We start from the raw sequence: 20,996 nt of genomic DNA, 5'->3' as shown, positions 1-20,996 counted from the left end.
GATTGATTCACCAATCCTATTGTGTTCTAGTTAACTGTCACTTTCATACAATTCATTCATGGTTGCTAATTAATCGATAATTGCTCTCATAACCTTCTCCCGAAGTACTACTCTAACTAAAAAGTTAAGAAGCTAAACTATGAAAGTAATAAAAATTGGGTTTCCTCCCAACAAGCGCCTGATTTAACGTCGCGGCACGACGCAGGGCCTCGCTTACTCATCAGCGAGTACAACTTTGATCTTCTCACGATCAATTATTCTCCCCAATAGTACTTTACTCTGTGTTCATTCACTAAAAATTTTCTCTCACCATTTACCCCGCGCAACTCAATTGCACCATAAGGAGTGACTCTCACCACCTCAAATGGGCCTGACCATCTCGATTTTAACTTCCCAGGAAATAACCTTAGCCTAGAATTGAACAATAACATCTGTTGGCCTGGCTCGAATTGACGCGGCTTGATATGCTTGTCATGCCATCTCTTTGTCTTTTCTTTGTAAAGCTTAGCATTTTCATAAGAGTGCAGCCTGAACTCATCTAATTCATTCAACTACAGGAGTCTTTTCTCGCCCGCGGCTTCGAAGTCCATATTCAACTTTTTAATGGCCCAATACGCTTTGTGTTCAAGTTCAACATGCAAGTGACATGCCTTCCCATAAACAAGCTTATAAGGCGACGCCCCAATTGGCGTTTTGTATGCAGTTCTATATGCCCACAGGGCATCATCTAACTTTGCAGCCCAATCCTTCCTATTCACACTCACCGTCTTCTCTAAGATTTGCTTTATTTCTCTGCTCGACACCTCTGCTTGTCCACTTGTTTGAGGATGATATGTCGTCGCAACTCTATGGTAGACTCCATATTTAGCTAGAAGATTATTCAACAACTGATTGTAAAAGTGTGTCCCTTCATCACTTATCAAAGCACGTGTAGTCCCAAACCTTGAAAATATATTCTTTTTTACAAACGCAGCTACCACCATGGCATCAGTTGTTGGCAATGCGATCGCCTCTACCCATTTTGACACGTAGTCAACTGGTAGCAAAATGTATTTGTTTCCTCTGGACAATGGGAATGGTCCCATAAAATCTATTCCCCGTACATCAAAAATCTCGACCTCCAGGATGTTATTCAAAGGCATCCCATGCCTCTTTGTGATTGTTCCTGTTCTCTGACACTGGTCACACTTTTTAATAAAAGAATATACATCCTTGAATAATGTTGGTCAAAATAACTCGGATTGTAATACCTTTGCAGTTGTTCTATCGCTTCCATGATGGCCCCCATAGGGTGATGCGTGACAATCGTACAATATTAGTTCGACCTCCTTTTTCTGGTATGCATCTCCTCATCATTTGATCAACACACTGCTTGTACAAATATGGCTCATCCCAATAGTAGAAGTTCACATAATGTAGAAATCTCTTTCTAGCCTCAGATTCAATTTCAGGAGGAAGTACCCCGCTCACCAAATAATTCACATAGTCTGCGTACCATGGGAGAGGGTCTTGGGTGATAGCAAAAAGTTGCTCATCAGGAAATACTTCTTTAATTTGGCCACCCTCCTCCACGTGATCGTGATTTTCCAGCCTTGATAGATGGTCAGCTACTTGGTTCTCTGTGCACTTTCGATCTCCTATTTTCACATCAAATTCCTGCAACAACAATACCCAGTGCATCAATTTAGCCTTAGATTCATTTTTTGTAAATAGATATACCTGATTGCTGCATGATCGGTATGGACTATGACTTTTGTTCCCACCAAATATGCCCGAAATTCCTCAAAGGCCTACACCACAACTAACAACTCCTTTTCAGTGGTGGTGTAATTTAGCTGCGCATCATCAAGAGTCTTACTCGCATAGCAGTTGGAATAAAACATTTTGTCCTTCCTCTGGCCTAGCACTGCCCCAATAGCATGGTCATTTGTATCACACATAAGCTCAAATGGTAAGGACCAATCAGGTGCCGCAATAATGGGGGCAACCACCAACTTCTTTTTGATCTCTTCAAATGCTTTCAGGCAGGCGTCATCAAAATTTAAAGTTACATCTTTTTCAAGCAACCTGCACAAAGGAGTAGCAATTTTAGAAAAATCTTTAATAAAGCGCCGATAGAATCCCGCGTGTCCCAAGAAACTCCAGACACCTTTCACAGAAATGGGTGGAGGTAATTTTTCAATCGCTTCCACCTTCGCTTTATTAACTTCAATGCCACTCCTAGACACTCTGTGACCCAACACGATGCATTCCTGCACCATAAAATGACACTTTTCCCAATTCAATACCAGATTTATTTCTTCACAACGGGCCAAAACCTTGCTCAAATTCTTCAAACAATCATCATAAGAAGACCCAAAGACTGAAAAATTATCCATAAAAACTTCCACAAAGTTTTTCACCATATCAGTGAAAATAGCCATCATGCATCTTTGGAAAGTAGCTGGTGCATTACAAAGACCAAACGACATTCGCTTGAAGGAGAATGTGCCATAAGGACAAGTAAAAGTGGTCTTCTCCTAATCCTCGGGGCATATGGAGATCTGGTTGTACCCCGAATAACGATCAAGGAAGCAATAATATTCATGCCCCGCTAATCTGTCCAACATTTGGTCAATGAATGGAAGTGGGAAATGGTCCTTACGGGCTTCTTTGTTGAGCTTTCTGTAATCAATGCAAACTCTCCACCCCGTCATAATGCGAGTAGGTATTAGCTCATTTTTTTCATTCTCAATCACAGTCATCCCTCCCTTTTTAGGCACACATTGCACTGGGCTTACCCAGTTGCTGTCAGAGATAGGAAAGATGATACCTGCATCGAGCCACTTAATTACTTCCTTCTTCATGACTTCTTTCATGATAGGATTCAATCTCCTTTGCTGCTAAACACTGGGGCAGTGTCCATCTTCCAGAAAAATTTTATGCATGCAAAATGATGGACTGATTCATTTGATGTCAGCAATTGTCCACCCTATAGCCTTTTTATGCTCGCGAAATACTCTGAGCAATGTTTATTCTTGTACATTAGTCAGGCTGGACGAGATAATTACTGGCAATGTTTCCTAGTTCCCTAAATAAGCATAGCACAAATGTGCTGGAAGGGGCTTTAATTCTAGCTCTGGAGCTTCCTTAATAGATGGCTTAGGAAAGGTTAGAGTAACATGCATGCCCAACTCCTCAAACTTCCTAATTCCATGGACATAGTTGCATGACGTGTCAAGTACTTGCTCAATTTCGCCCATCATCTTATCTTCAGTGTCTTTTTCATTCCCAATCAAAGCTCGTTCAAGAGGATCTATGGGGCTCATATAAGGCACCAATGCCGTACCATTGCTTTCCACTACATAAATCATGGATAGCTTTTCATAGTGGGCTGGCAATCTGAGTGCTTTGTACACATTAAATACCTCCACTTGATCACCTACTCTCATCGTCATCTTTCCTTCGCATACATCAATAATAGCTCGGCCCGTGGCTAAGAATGGACGCTCGAAAATAAATGGGACTTCCTAATCAGGCTCGTAGTCCAAGATAATGAAATCAACAGGGAATATGAAAGAACCCACTTGAACTAACACATCTTCAATCACTCCTTCCGGATGAGCAAGGGAGCGATCGGCCAACTGTAAGATTATCGTTGTTGGGCGCGGCTCACCCAAACCCAACTGTATGAACACAAATAGCGGCATCAGATTGATGCTCGCTCCAAGATCACACAAAGCTCGCCCGACTGCATGCTTACCAATCGAGATTTGGATAGTGAAACTACCTGGATCCTTCAATTTCTGAGGCAGCTTACTTTGGATTCTCGGGCTACATTCCTCAGTGAGTGCCACAATCTCGAATTCAGTCAGCCTCCTTTTATTGGCCACTATGTCCTTGATGTATTTTGCATATTTGGGCACTTCTTGCAAAATGTCTACCAATGGAATATTTATTTGTACCTGCTTCAAAATATCAAGAAACTTTTTGTACGCGACATTATCCTTCACTTTATGCAATCTTTGAGGGAACAGAGGTGGTGGCCTTGCAACTAATGGTGGGGGCGGCTCAGTCACTGCCTCTTCAGCTAGCTTCTCTGACTCCTTTGATTTTTTTGATTTTGATTCTATAGTGGCTGACCTCACATTAAAAGTCATATGTTTTCTCTTTTTCGACTGGACTTCAATGGATGCCTTAATGACACAGCATTAATGGATGCCTTAGGATTAACTCCAGTGTTACTTGGAAGAGCTCCAACTGGTCGAGTATTCTGGGCACTAGCAAGTTGTCCCATTTGGCGCTCCAAATTTCTCATTGCTGCGGCTTGGGCCTGCTGGTCAACCATCACTTTCTTTATCATCTCTGCTGTATAGTCTTGCTGGTCAGCCATCAATTTCTTCATCATTTCCTCAATGTGACTTGTTGAGTTTGCCTGTTATTCAGCCTGAGGTGGTTTATATTGTTGTTGAGGTGCTTGTGGTCGGTATTGATTTTGAACACCTTGATTTCCACCCCAAGAGAGGTTTGGGTAGTTCCTCCAGTTGGGATTGTAAGTGTTCCCATATTGGTTTGTCTGGCCCCTATTTGCATTACCCACAAAACAGACAGACTCTGGATTAACTAGGCATAAGTCGCTCGTATGACCCTCTCCACATACTTCACAAAACAATTGAACCCGTTGCATTGGTTGAGCTTGTTGCTTGTTAATAACCAAGGTCATATGATTGACTTGGTTGGTCAGTGTAGAAATCTGCGCTGATAATGCCGAGACGACATCTAACTCGAGAACCCCTGCAGATTTTTGCACCGTGTGTCTGCCCATTTCTCTTTGCCAATCCGGATAGCTTTTGGAGAATTTGTTCAATAATGCATATATCTCGTCAAAGCTTTTTTCCAACACTTGACCTCCAGCTGCAGCATCTACCACAATTTTTGTCTCATGATGTAGCCCCTCTATGAAAGTGTGAGCTAACACTTCGTTGGTCTGATTGTGATGAGGACAGTCTTTGAGTAGCCCCTTGAACCTCTCCCAAGCTGAGTATAAAGACTCCCCCATTTTCTGTTTGAAGGCGACTATCTCACTTCTAATCTTTGCAGTTTTTCTTGAAGGGAAGAACCTTGCTAAAAATTTCCTTGCCACATCATTCCATGATGTAATAGAATTATCCAGTTCTGCCTTCAGCCATAGCTTTGCATCACCCAACAGAGAGAATGGGAAAAGTGTGAGCCTCACATAGTCTGGAGTGACTCCGTTAGTGATATAAGTATCACTAATCTCCAAGAAATTCAGGATATGTTGTTGTGGATCCTCGTGTGGAAGACCCATAAACTGCCCATTTGCATGAAGTAGCAGGATCATGCTCTTTTTTAGCTCAAAGTACATAGTGATCCCGGGCTTCACAATGCTGGAAGTGACATTAGTATTGTTGGGCATTGCCACCTCCTGAACAGCCATATGTTGTTCCTCTGCCATGTTCATAGGAAATTGAACAAGTGCCTGAAGATTATTTGTATCCTTTGCTTCCCTCAACCTCCTATGAAATGTTCTCTCAGGTTCGGGGTCAAAGCCTTTAAGTCTGTCCTGGCTTCTGACCTTGCGCATTTAATTAAAGTTCCTAAGATCAGAGCAATAATTAAGTGACATTAGACTCGATGAAATAAATAATGAAAGCCAAAACTAGAAAGTAGTCAATATTCAAGTCCCCGGCAACGGCGCCAAAAACTTGTTGCTCCCAAACGCACAGAGACTTGTATCAACTACCCACTAAATTCACCAAGATTGTTATTCAGTCAAGCCAAATTCGAGTTCAGGAATGTGATTATACTAAACTATAATTCTGAGTAATACTAAATTATCAAGCAGTAAAATGATTGTTATGTATTCAATAGAGACAAATATTCTAGGGTTGTGATCGATTCACCAATCCTATTGTGTTCTAGTTAACTCTCCCTTTCATACAATTCATTCATGGTTGCTAATTAATCGATAATTGCTCTCATAGCCTTCTCCCGAAGTACTACTCGCCTATTCAAAATAGATTAACGCCTATATTCCTATGGAATCAATCTATTAAGAACGCATTAAGATTACGATATTTAATTAAGCACGGTGACTAGGTATATTCCTATCCTAACCACAAATCCCCCCTCCCCTAACAGTTAAGATCATGCTCTCTTCAATTCTTCTCTAATCTAAACATGACTTACCCAATCATAGCATAGATAGTAAATAGAACCTAACTGTTGGCCAGACAATTAAGCAATTAATCACAGAATTGAAGAAACAACCATATATTAGTGAATTGTAATAAAGGTTAAGTCAACGTTAAACAACAATATTCATGGCTAAATCACAACCCCAGAACTATGGGTTTTGCCACTCATGATGATAGCAAACAATTTCATAAGTGTTGGATAATTGAAAATACTAAGAAAAGATGAAGAAAACTGAGATCTCTTCGCTCCCGAATGTTTCTCGTGTGTATTTCCCCTTCAAAGTGGCGTCGCCCTTCTAAAAATAAGCTTAGTCTTGCTTTTATACGTGTTGGGTAGGTTTAGGGCCGAAATAACCTTGTTCCGGGCAAAGTTGGACAGAAATCCCGTCACCAGCGTTCAGCCCAGTGCTAGGCGCCGTCCCTGGCGCTGGTAAATTTCTCATTCTGCCTGGGGCGCCACAGGTAGTGTGGGGCGTTGCCTGTGGCACTGAAAATGCCCCTTTCCCTTTTTTCGTTAGTTTTGGCTCTAATCTCGCATCTTTTGTCCCAATTGCTTCCGGATAATTCCTACACATAAAAACACCTCGAATTAATATAAATCAACACACTTTACATCCTAAATCCACGAAACAAGAGTAAAACATGAGGCGATATACATATAAATATATATACTTTAAGCTAAGCATCATACGCTCAAATTGCCCAGGTATCATGGTCATTTAAAAAAATATTAGCACGTGATGCAATTCAAATCTATCTTTGATTTTATAGCAATATCAATTCATAAGCCACACAAGTAATTTATTATCACCTCAATCATACATAGCAAATGTAAAACCATATGCAATTATGTGTATCATCCGTGTATATCCATATAATATACACATGATATTATGTGATATATAGTATATTATGACATTTTTTAGTTCTGAATTTTGACTCCAAACCTGTTCAAATCACATCTGATCATCCTCAAAATTGGTATAAATTGTCGTCCAAGTGTTTTCAATAAATTTCAATCACACTCACTCAAAACTACTATTTGCAAATTAAGATTTCGAATTCAAGTTCCAAATGAGTCTTTAGTGATGGTTCTACCAAACCTTTTTCAATTGTTTACCAAATCAGAAGGTATTAATAGTGGAGGTTTAATCAAGAGGAATAGAGGAAAAGAAGATAGAATTTATGGTTGAAGATTAAGGAAGGAGATGGAGGAAGGTGCTGGTTTGGGGATTTGGCTACATAGCAATACTTCTTTTGGGGCTAGTTGATGCTATTTCATTAATACGCCCAAATAAGTGTAATAAAGCCTGAAAAGATACTCCTATATATCTGTGCAAATTTCTCAAAAAATTATAGAAATATAATATTTTTTGGTGGTCTTTACTTTTGACACCCGCTTGCCTCATGGGCAGAACTTGAAGATGAAAAGTTAAACGTGTTGGTAAGTAATAAATAAGAAACAATGACACGTGATGACAACACATAAGAAGGATTGGCAATTTTTTAGTCTTATATTAGGTTTTGGTAAAGACAGCCCCAAATAATTGGCATTAAATAGCCAAATTCTAAAAACCCTATTTTATTATTTATTCTCCTCACCTCCTCACCGTTTGCTACCCCCCCCCCCCAGAAATTGCTTCCCTCCCCCTTCTTGTTCGCTGCCTCTCTCCCTTCCATCCCTTCCCTTGTTCATTGCTTTCCTGATTTCCCCCTCCTTTCGTTCGTTGCCCCCCTTCCCGGTTCGCTGTGGTTTACAGGATTGGATTCCAAATGAGATTAAAATGGTGGATTGGCTCTACGATTGGTTTACTAAGTATTACCCATCAAGTACAGATGAGCGAAGCTCTAATATAGAGCGACAAATTAATATGTGCATACAATTCCTCGAGGTCCTAACATATATATATATATATATATATATATATATATATATATATATATATATATATATGTGTGTGTGTGTGTGTGTGTGTGTGTTCATAAGAAATTATATATTATACACGGAGATATACAGGAAGGAAAACAAATTTTGATATACATTTTATTATATACAAAGAAGGATAATAAATTTGTGATATATATTTTGCTATACACTTTTTATTATATATTATACACTGTGATATACAAATAATATAATTAGTTTTGTGTTATACACCTGGATATAAAGATAGTAATAAATTATAGACAACTACATTTATAATTTTATATGTTAAATATACAAAGAAGGAAAATAAAGTTGTGATATACATTTTGATAGACACAAAAAATAAAATGAAGTTGTGATATACATTTTGATATACACTATGATATACAAACTATATTTATAATTTTTAATATTTTTAATGGTTGTGAGAAATAATTTAAAAACCTAGAAAAAAGATTGTAGAGATTTGGGAGAAAATCTTGAAAGATTTTCGAATTCTAACAAAAGGGAAATGAAAGCCTATTTTTAGGGTGATGGTTGGATCTTTAGAAGAGAGAGAAGATCATTAAATGTTAAATATAGGCTACGTGTGCCAAATGCTAAAAGATAGGCCATTTTTTGCCAATTATTGGACTAAGTTGTTATGCAATGCCAAATCTCCAAATAAATAACCAACAAGAAGGTAATTGCTAATTTGCTATATGGGCTTGGGCTGGAAATGAAGCTGATCAGGGGGATTTGCAGCTGTACCCTATATTTGTGCCACCTTTTAACCTGTACTCTATTTTTAAAAATTATTGATTTGGTAGCCAGTTGACAAAAAATCCGTAAGAATATGACAATTACACCCCTGATAGTATTAGCATTAGCATGCTACTTTGGAGATGACCTCATTCGCATTAGCATACTGTAAAACAAGCCCTGATAAACGTAGCAGCATGCTAACGTTTGGAGATGACATTGTTTTACAGTACCATAGGTTATTCATTAGCATGCGAGATGGTGTAAAACTTCAGCCAATTACAGTAGCAGCTGAAGTTGTTTTACATTGAAGCTAAAATTTCATGCTAATGCATGCTGAAGTTATTTATCCTGCAGTCAACAGTTTTGTCATGAGTTTTATCCAAAACTTCAGTCTAAACATGCTGAAGTTATTTAGTTCATTTTGCTAAAATTTCAGACTAAACATACTAAAGTTATTTAGCTCATTTGCTAAAATTTCAGTTTAAACATGCTGAAGTTATTTAGTTCATTTGTGAAAATTTCAGACTAAACATGTTTAAGTTTTTGTCTTGCAATATGTAATTTTCTAATGAGTTTTTGCTAATGCATGCTGAAGTTATTTAGTTCATTTACTAAAATTTCAGACTAAACATGCTTAAGTTATTTAGGGGTCGTTTGGTAGGAGGTATTAGAAAAAATAATGCAAGCATTAACTTTGTGCATTACTAATACCTTGTTTGGTATATTGTTTCAACCTATGTATAACTAATACTTGCATTAGTTATACATCATACTTGGTATTAGCCTATGTATAAGTAATGCATAGAAAGCTATGACATTAGTAATAACAAGGCTATTAATGCATGCATTAGTATGGTTAAAGACAAAATTATCCTTAAAGTCCCTTAAAGCTAGAGAATATGGAGGGCATTTTTGTAAACAACTATTTTTCTTAAAAATTATGCAATGCATTATATTTTTTAATACACTACACCAAACAGTTTATAAGAGATAATATCTGCATAACTAATGCTTGCATTACTAACCCCTGCATTACTAATCCCTGCATTACTAATACACTGTACTCTGCACTATTCTTATACACCCTACCAAACGATCCCTTAGTTCATTTGCTAAAATTTCATACTAAACATACTTAAGTTATTTAGTTCATTTGCTAAAATTTCAGACTAAACATGCTGAAGTTATTTAGTTCATTTGCGAAAATTTCAGATTAAACATGCTTAAGTTTTTGTCTTGCAATGTGTAATTTTCTAATGAATTTTTGCTAATGCATGCTGAAGTTATTTAGTTCATTTGCTAAAATTTCAGACTAAACATGCTTAAGTTATTTAGTTCATTTGCTAAAATTTCGGACTTATCATGCTTAAGTTATTTAGTTCATTTGCTAAAACTTCAGACTAAACATGCTTAAGTTATTTAGTTCATTTGCTAAAATTTCATGCCAAAAACATGCTGAAGTGTTGTCCTGCAGTCTACAGTTTTGTCAATACTCCTGAAGGGCAAAATCGTCTTTTTAAAATACTTTTAACAAAAAAATGAGTATAAATATAAATAAAAAAATAAAACGGGTATAAGTTAAAAGGGGCGACCAAATAGGGCGCCCATGCAATTTTCGAAGCTGATCAAGCAAGTTCGATATATGTCGTTTATCTCGGTCTCTTCCGGAAGAAGAGAAATAGGAAAATTCACAAACCTTTGAAATTTTAAATTCATAAAACGTTCCCAAAAATATAATAGCGGTTGCAGTTAACTTTTTTTTAAAAATTCATCAAACCTTTTTCATAAAAGTAAATTAAGTTGCCAGTTGGTATTACGTTGAACAATAATTTATTTCAGATTTCATGATATGATGGATGATTTATATTTAAACCTTGCAATGTTAATTGTTTTTTGGGAAAATGCATAAGTACCTCCCTAACATATAGACAGATTTTCAAGTACACACCTTATATTTGCAGAGGTCCTATTAACCTTGAACTATTTTCATACGACATAAATACCACTCTAAAGCTAGACAATCAAACTCTCGGCAAGCTATGAACTACTCGCACTGTCACATGTATATTTAGTATTTCTTTTAATCTTTCTTCTTTTTCTTTTTCTCCTTTCTTATCATTCTATTATTGTTTTCATTTTTTTTTTTAACTTTTTTTCATTCTCTTCTTTTTATTTTGGTCATCGGCGGCATAACAATTGAGATAGATTTTGATCCTTGTTTAATAATTTAACACTCCACTTAGTTAGGGAAGTAGATAAGTTTTGAAATATTATTTTTAGATTCTATAAGAATACATACTTAGAATGGAATAGAATTATGAAAAAAATTTAATTTTTTTTAGGTAATGTTATTCATTTTTTCTTCTTCTTTGATTTCACAATTTCATAAAATGTTGGTCGTAAGAATTTCAAGGACTCTATTTTTTCCGGCGCGAATTTTTTTCCGGTGACAGATTTTTTTGTCCAGATCTGAGTGTGGTTTGCTTTGTATATGTATAATTTTTTCTTTAAAGTGTTAGTTATGTGTGGGAAGAAGAGAAAAAGAAAAAAAAAAGAAAGAGAAAAAGAATATAAGCTGAAAAATGGTGGTTGGAAACTTGAAATTTTAAGGACTCCATTTTTTCCGGCACGAAAATTTTTTCCGGTGATAGATCGAACAACGGCGAGCTCCTAGAAAAATTTCTCACAATCAACAACCAAATTCTTCTTCCTCGTTTTCTTTTTTGATGTAAATTTGATTAATTAAAAATATAGGACTCCCCTTCCCCACTTCACCACCTGAAGCAGTGAAAGACCGAACGGCGAGAATATTTTTTGCAACCAACAATCAAAACCCTTCTTCTTTATCAGTCATTTCTTGTAAACTTGATTAAATAAAACCCTTATCCTAAATTCTACGCCAAACAATAAAACTTGAAGAATAAAATATGAACTCGATCTCGTCGGAGAATATGGAGAATGCCGGTCAAGTCTATAAATAACAAAATTGGAGGAAAGAAAAGGAAAAGAAAAAGAAAACAAGAGAAAAGAAAATAGAAAAATAGTATTTTATAAAAATATTGTAATTCTCTATTTCTTGCTCTCCCAAAGAGAGTTACATATACTCTCTTCTGCCACATCAACACTAAGGTATACTAAAAGAAAAGGGCAGCCCGGTACACTAAGCCCACGTTATGTGCGGGGTTCGGGAAAGGATCAGACCACTAAAGTATACTAATTTCATTTAGAAACGTTCAGGGGGTAATAGGACCCCCGTAAAAATAAAGTGTATAATTGAAAATCATACTATAAATGAGAGGGGTACTTATACATTTTCCCATTTTTTCTATTTCTTAGAAATTCCTCAAATTTTTTAAAATTTTCACTCAACAGTTCGTAGAAAATGTTATTATCCTAATGTGTTCCTCTGTGTTGTGGCCCTTATTTCTTGAGATTGTGATATAGATGTTTTTATTATTAGTAGGTGTCCGCATTTGTTCCATGTAGTAATGTTTTAGCAATAATCAATTGGGAGAAAAGATAAAGGACTGAGGTGGATACAATAATGGTATGTTAGGAGTTATTACATTTGATTTATATTATTTGTCTTTTAAGGATTACATACATTCTTATAAAACTTATATAATACTTCTTTCGGTCTACTTTGATAAATTATTTTGACTGTTTTCACTTAATTAAACAATTTACCTTTTTAACATTAATTAACATTAAAATTGACCATATTAATATTTACTATCTCTTTAATTTGCTCATTAGAAGTATAACAGATATACCGAGATTCTTTACTCCAAAGACAACTTTAAAAAAAAGAAGTTAATTCCTTTTTAATATCTAAAAAATTAAATATTGTGAACTGCAAAAATAAAAGTCAAAAAATATATTAAAGTGGACCGGAGGGAGTAATCGTAAGTACATAAAATATTTGTTTATGCTACCATTTTTCTATCTCTTAAGCGTTTTGACTAATTAAAACTCTACTGATTAAAATAGTAATAAGAGTGTAAGAAATGTCACTTTGTTTTTAAAAGAATACGTATTTTAGAACAAATTCAATTTATCAAAACCATAATATTTAAGATTGCATGAAATATGAAAAAAGCCAGAGAAAATAATGTCGAGCTAACTTTGCTTTACTATCATTCCAAATTGTTCAGACTTACGAAGTACGAAATAGTTGCAAGTGATATGTTCAAGAAAGTTGTCTGTGTTTTGGAAATTAAATACTGACTATATAAATTTATCTCAAATTTGCATAAAAGTTGCTAACAGAAACACCTCTCTTTCTAAAAGAATCGCTACATGCATTCCACATATAGACTAGTGTTGCTTTGCTTTTGGCCCTCTATAATTACCCCATTGAATACTTATCATTTAATCCCTCCGTTTACTTTTACTTTACATGTATATTAAAAATAAATTTTTATTTTTACTTGTCACTTTACACATATCAAGAGAAAAATAATTTTTTTTCCGGTTATACCCATAATATTTATTACTCATTTCAAATCATTTTCTCAAATCCAATAAAATATACATCAATTAATATGGGTATCATGATAAATTATGCACTTCATTTATTATTTCTTAAGGGACGTGAAAAGTCAAAACGTGCCAAGTAAAAATAAACGGAGGGAGTAAAAGTTTCTTTTTCTTTCTTACTTGGTGTTTAGAATTTTACAGTAATTAGTATTGGCAATAGGTGAGAAAAGTATGTATAAATATTAAATTTAGACATTTACCCTGTTCAAATAAGGAACCATGGCATATATATGTTTAGAATAGATTTCATTTTGAGAGAGCCGAAAAAGCACTATCTTATCGAAAGGTTTTATACATCTGCTCTTTCTCAACGCATTTCTTTAAACAAAACTAATTCAAATATATACTGAGAAGTTCCATAGTAGGGGTGGATAAAGTGTTCTTTCATAGCCTAAAACTTATGGTTATGAATGAACTTACCGTTTAACTACAATTGTTGTTGGTTTGTCATGTAAAAGTTGTTTGTAAAGTAAGTCGCAGTACTCAAAAGAAAGCCCATTGATCCTTTTAAATCCAAGATTGATTATTATTGGCAAAACTAGGTGTTTGTGCTTTTCAATTTTGGAATAAACCACTTTTGCTTAGCATCTAAGAGAAATGTTTTCTTCTTGGTGTACATATTTTGTTATGGCAAAAGTTGGACTACCTTCATAATTTTGATGCTTTCCAAGTGTTAACGTCTCTCCATTATTTCAAAGCATAGTAAAAGGTTGAGTTGAAAATATTTTTTTTTTTATATAAGTTGACTTAAACAGAAAAAAGGAAAAGAAAGAAGAAAGAATGAGACGAAAACGAATCCAAGATAAAGTTATGACATAAATTTTTATTTTTATTTTACATTAGAAAATGAATTAATGGCAAATAAAATTTGCGTAATGATGATTCGACAAGGAGGTATATATAACTCTAAAATTAGAAGGGGGTTTTGTTTACCCGTAAAACGATACAGTTGAATTTATACGTGGTTTTTAAACAAGTGAATTAATTTGATCCTGAAATAATAGATTAATTAAATAAAAATATAATACTTAGCCTTGAGATGGAAACGAAATAGTAGAAATAGTAGTTCCGGGATCAGAATTTTCGGGCACAACAACAATGATATCAAAAAAATAAGAAGATAAAATTATATTAAGTTTTGAATAGAGTGTAGCGTATGTTTGCCAGTAAATTCCTGTCCTTTACAATGATAATAGAACTCACTATTTATAGCTGCACCTAGGGAACGAGGTCCTAGGATCAAGTCCCTCTTTAATATCAATTATGAGGGCCATTAAAGAATGTGTAACGGCGGGCAGTGAATGCCATATTTCTTGTAACGGGTAGTATACTTAATGTTGTAGAGTATTCTTCATTAAATGCTACTAGGTGGCAGACATTTATTTTATCTTTATGAGTGTCATTCTCTCCGGTAACAGACGGGGTCGTTGCCTTCGGTTTCAACTATCTTCTGTCTTTGACTCTACGTGTCACTTCCTCATGCGATCATTTAATAAATATATTTTACCCTATACTGATAGTCCTTCAGCTTTCCGGTGGCATACCTTTATGTCACCGGGTAGTTGGTAGAAACATTATTTTTGGCGGAAAATTTAGTGACCCCTCTGAAAAGTTTCTGACGGTTGATTAGACGCACGTCTCTCCGCATTTAATGCCCCGGACACGTGTCATCCCACGATTTAGCATAACTTTTACCGGTTATCGAGGTAATTATGGCCACGAGTTTAGCCGCCTATACTTTTACTTATACGCATCAACCTCCTTCATTTACACTTCATAATACTCTAAATTTTCTAAGACTTTCTTTACTCAACTCATACTTCGATCTTAACTTTTCTTTAGCTTCCTTCTTTGAGAGAAAAACCCTCCTTCTGATAAAAAGTGGTCTCTTCTTCAAGAAACCCTAGTTCTTCAAAGAACAAAGGCAAAATTGATGATGGTGCTCCCACTACGGTGAGTACCATCATCCCAAAGAATCTGATTACTACCAAAGATTTTGAAGAGAAGTACCCTTCTGCTCACTCTCGTACGTGGGCTGTTAGCGTATACCCTTCTTCTTTTCGTCCTTCCGGTATCCCTGTTGTGAAAGAAGATTGCCACTGTCAAGATTTGGACATTATCGCTCCCGACCAAGCGAAGCGGATAACTTTGCCCAAGAAGGGTTTTACATATTTTTACACGTATTCCTTCACTTTGGGAGTGTTGTCATTGAGCGGCGAGCTTGACTACATCATTGTTGAGTTCTGCCTACGCTATCAGGTGTGCTTGGCACAGGTAAACCCTTCCATGTAGAGGACAATCGCTTGCCTCCGGCGCCTGTTCCAGGAGACGGGAGATGAGCTATCCTTAGTTCAAGTGATGAACCTCTACTCCCCTAAAATCTTCTGCGGGAGAATGATAAATTTCAGCAAGCGTGGCCACCATGCACTGTTATCCAGCATGGATGATGACAATGATCGTGGTTGGATGGAAAGGTTCGTTTCAGTCGCCACCAATGACATCATCCCGGCCACGACTCCGGCTTTCCCAAAATTATGGAACCGCACACGTAAGCAGAGGCGAACCCAGAATTTTTACGCGACAGGGGAACATTATTATGCTCAACCAATGCCCTCTAAATACTTTTAGTGTTCAGGGTGCCAACTGCTTAAATTAACCATTTTAAAGATATATACGTATATATATACAGTATTTCAGTAGAAATTTACGGGGTCCGGTGACCCCTCATCCATACACATGGGTCCGCCTCTGCACGTAAGTCTATCGTTTGTTTCTTCTTCTGTTAAAGATCATTCCACATCATTATTGACTTTTCTTCCTTTACCTATTTCATCAGTGGGTTTCACCTAGGGTTGTGGGCTTGGACCAATGGGTCCAGAAAATTTTGGACATTACTACGCCCGAGACCCGCACGTGGAAAGAACTGTCCCTGAAATACGGGTGGAAGGTCAAAAATCATGGTAAGCTGCTGAGGTTGTTGTGTTTGAGGCTCATTTGCAGCAAAGTGAGCAAGAAGTAGAGAACCTTAGCCAAGCGATCGCCCCGCTGAGGGTTCAATTTGAAAAGGCTAGGGCCAAATGGGTTGAAGTTCATAGTGCCGCTCTTGCTACATCCGATCGCGAGGCTACCTCCGCTGAAAGATTAAATAATTTGGAGGCAGCCTTGAACTCCAAAACTGAAGAGCTTGCTGCTCCCGGGGTGAAATATGCCCAATTGGAGGAGAAGTATAAGAGGACCATTGAGCATAATAGAATTTTCATCTCTAATATCCGTGATCTCGATGTTAGCCTCCGGTCCGATAAATCCGCACGAAAAAGTCTTTCTGCCGAGGTTGACCAACTTAAAGAAGAACTCAAGCGTCGAGCGGCTTCCCTCGTTGTTAAATCACTAAAGCTCGTGAGTTGGAGTCAACTGCTAAAAGGGGTCTTCCGGCTAGTCCTGATGCTTCTGGTTCTTATGGTTCCAGTTCCAAATTCTCGGGAACGGAAGAGGAACCGGAAGGCGAAGATGTTGAAGGCCAAAATGATTAAGGTCAAGATATCGAGCCAGCGGTGGATCTACCTACTTCTCCTGGGGGCGCGGATGCTTCCATTAGATCTGCACGTGAAAATCTTTCTACCGAGGTTGACCAACTTAAAGAAGAACTCAAGCGTCGAGCGGCTTCCCTCGTTGTTGAAACAATATATGTTACGTACAACATGAGGAGAAAAACCTTAGAAGAGGCTAAAGCGGGTATCATCGACTTTGATGCCGAAATCACTAATTCTCGTGAGTTGGAGTCAAATGCTAAAAGGGGTTTTCCGGCCAGTCATGATGCTTCTTGTTCTTATGGTTCCGGTTCCGAATTCTTGGGAACTGAAGAGGAACCGGAAGGCAAAGATGTTGAAGGCCAAAATGATGAAGGTCAAGATATCGAACCAGCGACGGATCTACCTACTTCTCCTGGGGGCGCGGATGCTTCTCTTTATCCGGGTTTCGGAGATGCAGCATCTTAGCTTTTCATTTCTTTTTCCAACTTTTGTACTTGTGCCATTTTTGGCATATTCATTGTAAATAAAAACACTTTTTGCTCAAGTATTTCATGAGTCTTTCTGTGTTCTTTTGTTTGCACATTTATGCAAGTTTAATCTTTGCGTCCTTTCTCGTTTAAGTGTTTTGTGCAAGTTTTACTATTTGCGTCTGATTATGCAAGGCTTTGGGTGCATTTTCTCCCGAAAGCATTTGGATTTCGGGCACAAGTTCTTCCGAAATTAACCATTTATCGTGAGAGTTTTCATAAGAGAGGGCCATCTTATGTTTACGGTGCTCTGGAAGAGGACGTCTCCTGTTCATTACGGCACTAGCATTTGAAGTACTTATTTAACTTTCAAATGACAAAATCAATTCATCGTTCAGACAAGAAACAAGATAGAAATAAAAAGACTTTACTTTATTCCTTCCATTTTCAAAATGTACATAAGCATTCGTTATGCTAAAAGGAAATTGGCATTTCTTGTGGCTAACTTGTACAACTTATTTCTCCGGGGCTGGACGCGCAGTCCCCGGTCCTGATGATATAACTATTCTTTCCCCCAGTGTTTGAATGCGAAGAATACGAATTGGAACACTAGAAGTCTAACACTTTCGAGGATTCCACTAATGAATTGCTAGTTAATCTTCAGTTCGGTAACACACTTCACTTCCCCTTGGGAATTTATGCTATCGAGCCAAAGATTATCTAACAATCCCCTAGTGGCTTGCACTTGTGAACGGTCGGGTAGTCTTTGTTCGATAGCAAACTTAACTTCCCGATAGGAACTTTGCTACCGAGCAAAAGATTATCTAACCGCTCCGGAGTGGTTCTTCGCTTGTGTGCCTTGTTATTAAAAGGTCTTATTGTTGTTGTTGAAACCTTCTTCATAGTATGCTTTCCGTTGTTGCCTCATTAAAAACCTTGCCAGAAAATATCAATTGGGATAAAAACTGGACGAAGGGAAAAAGGGTGCTGCACATACTTTCACTACAGGTGATGTTCATCAGCAATAATATATCTTGAGATGTGCCACGTTCCAGTTTCTTGGCAACTTTTCTCCATTTTGATTCTCCAACTCGTATGAACCTTTCTTGGTGATAGCTAAAACCCGGTAGGGGTCATCCCATGTTGGACCTAGCTTCGCTGCATTGAGTTCCCGGGTGTTTTGAGTTACTTTCCTAAGAACCAAGTCTCTCACTTTGAATAATGGAGGTTGGCTCTTCGATTATAATATCTTTCTATTCTATGCTTTTGAGTTGCCATCCTTATATGCACCAAGTCCCTGCGCTCATAGAGCAGCTCCAAATTGACCAACATTGCTTCGTTGTTTGCTTTTTCATTTTCTTGGAAGTATCTCAAGGTAGGCTCCCCTACTTCCACCGGGATCAAGGCTTCTGCTCCGTACACAAGGGAGAAAAGATCCTCTCCTGTGCTCGATTTGGCCGTTATTCGGTATGCCCATGCAGCACCTCGGGCCATTTTCCTTTAGCTGCTTCCAATCTCGTTTTAAGATTTTGTATAATCACTTTGTTCATTGATTCCGATTGACCATTTGCGTTCGGATGATAGGGAGAATATGTGATCCTTTAGATCTTCAAGTATTCAATGAACTTTATGACCTTTGCGCCTATAAAATGTGGCCCGTTGTTGCAGGCTATCTCTTTTGGTATCCCAAATCTACAAATTATGTTCTACTACAAGAAATCCACCACTTCACATTCGCCGATCTTCTGATAAGGACCTGCTTCAACCCACTTAGAAAAATAGTCAGTTAAAATCAAAAGAAACCTTACCTTACCAGGGCCGGCGGAAGTGGTCCAATGATATCCATTCTCCACTTCACGAAAGACCATGGAGACAAAATTGAGTGCAATGGTTCTGCTAGTTTATGTACTAACGCTGCGTAGCGTTGACACTTATCGCATTTTTATACAAAAACTTCGGTTCTTGTTCCATTCGGGGCCAGTAGTATCCTGCCCTTACCAACTTTAGTACCAAGAAATCTATGCCCGAATGATTTCAACAGATCCCTTCGTGGACTTCTCGCATAACATAGTTGGCTTCAGAGGTTCCCAAACATCAAGCCAGCGGGCCTTGGAAAGATTTCCTGTACAATTGGCCTCCTTTGAAGCTATGTCGTGCTGCTTTAACACGCATCGCTCGGGATGCTTTAGGATCTTCAGGCAACTTTCCATGCTCGAGATAATCAATGATCTCATTCCTCCAGTCCCAAACCAAATTAGTCGCGTTTACTTCGTAGTAACTATCTGTATCTAAAACCAAGTTCATAAGTTGTACGACCGTGCCAGAGTTCGATCCTTTCATTTCTGTTGATGTGCCAATGTTAGCTAATGCATCTGCTTCTGAGTTTTCTTCTCTCGGGATATGCGTAGTTGACCACTCCTGAGCAAGCAGAGCCTGAACCTTCATTACGTATTGTTGCATGCGTTCCTCTTTGGCTTCGAAGATCCCATAGACCTTATTTACCACCATCTAGGAGTCGCATTTGATTTCTATGACCTCGAAATCTAGTCCCTGGTCCAATTCGAGTCCTGTAATCAAAGCTTCATACTCCACTTCATTGTTAGTCAAAGGAACTGTTCTTTTGGCCTGCTTTAGGGTTTCTCCCGAAGGCGTGGTTAATACTATGCCAAGCCCGGACCCTTTTATGTTAGAAGCTCCGTCGGTAAATAGGGTCCAAACTCTGATGTTGATTCTGACACCATCACTGCTTCTTTGGTTGCCAGAGGTAGCAATCCTGGACTAAAATCGGCCACAAAGTCGGTCAAAACTTGTGACTTAATCTCAGTCCTAGGTTTATATTCTATGTCAAATTCACTCATTTCGACGGCCCATTTGGCCAGCCTACCCGAAAATTCGGGTTTATGAAGGATATTCCGCAGGGGAAAGATAGTCACCACAACTATTTGGTGACATTGGAAATAAGGCCTTAGCTTCCAAGGGCCAAGGCCAGCTTTTCCAAATGCGGGTAGCGAGTTTCTTCTCCAGTTAAAATTTTACTAATATAATAAATGGGAGATTGCGTACCTGCGTCCTCACGGACTAAAACGACGCTTACCGCTACCTCTGAAACTGCTAGGTAGACCAATAATTTTTTGCCTTCCTCCGATTTCGATAGTAGCGGAGGACTTGATAAGTACCTTTTCAAATCCCTCAATTCATGCTGGCACTCCAGGGTCTATTCGAAGTTGTTCTTCTTTTTGAGCAGCGCAAAGAAATGGTGGCATTTCTCAGAAGACCGGGAAATGAACCTGCTCAAAGTGGCCAATCTCCCTATGATCCTTTGAGCCTCTTTTATGCTTGATAGCTAGTACAGGATGTTTTCGATGGCTTTGATTTTATCAGGGTTAACCTCAATCCCCCTTTGTGACACCAGAAATCTAAGGAACTTGCCGAAGCTGACCCTGAACGCACACTTCTCGGGGTTAAGCTTCATGTTATGCTTCCTTAGGATGTCAAAAGTTTCTTGCAAGTGTTTAAGATGATCACATGCGTTCAAAGACTTAATAAACATATCGTTTATATAAACTTCCATGGTTTTCCTTATCTATTTTTC

General features: G+C 37.7%; 1 protein-coding gene and 1 non-coding gene across 2 annotated transcripts; one reads left to right on the top strand and one right to left on the bottom strand.

Moving 5' to 3' along the window:
* Window positions 1-3,509: 3,509 nt before the first annotated feature.
* On the bottom strand, window positions 3,510-4,139 carry LOC138909557 (uncharacterized). The gene has a single exon (XM_070200763.1). It carries the CDS (start codon window positions 4,137-4,139, stop codon window positions 3,510-3,512), a length of 630 nt encoding a protein of 209 aa, XP_070056864.1.
* An 830-nt stretch (window positions 4,140-4,969) lies between these two features.
* On the top strand, window positions 4,970-5,074 carry LOC117279941 (small nucleolar RNA R71). Its single transcript, XR_004510384.1, has one exon. It is a non-coding gene; the product is annotated as a small nucleolar RNA R71 (small nucleolar RNA).
* The last annotated feature ends 15,922 nt before the right edge of the window (window positions 5,075-20,996 follow it).

This window comes from Nicotiana tomentosiformis, chromosome 4, assembly GCF_000390325.3.
Source record: "Nicotiana tomentosiformis chromosome 4, ASM39032v3, whole genome shotgun sequence".
NCBI classification, from domain to species: domain Eukaryota; kingdom Viridiplantae; phylum Streptophyta; class Magnoliopsida; order Solanales; family Solanaceae; genus Nicotiana; species Nicotiana tomentosiformis.
Note: the sequence above shows the minus strand (reverse complement) of the source record. Positions and strands in the feature narration are given on the sequence as shown.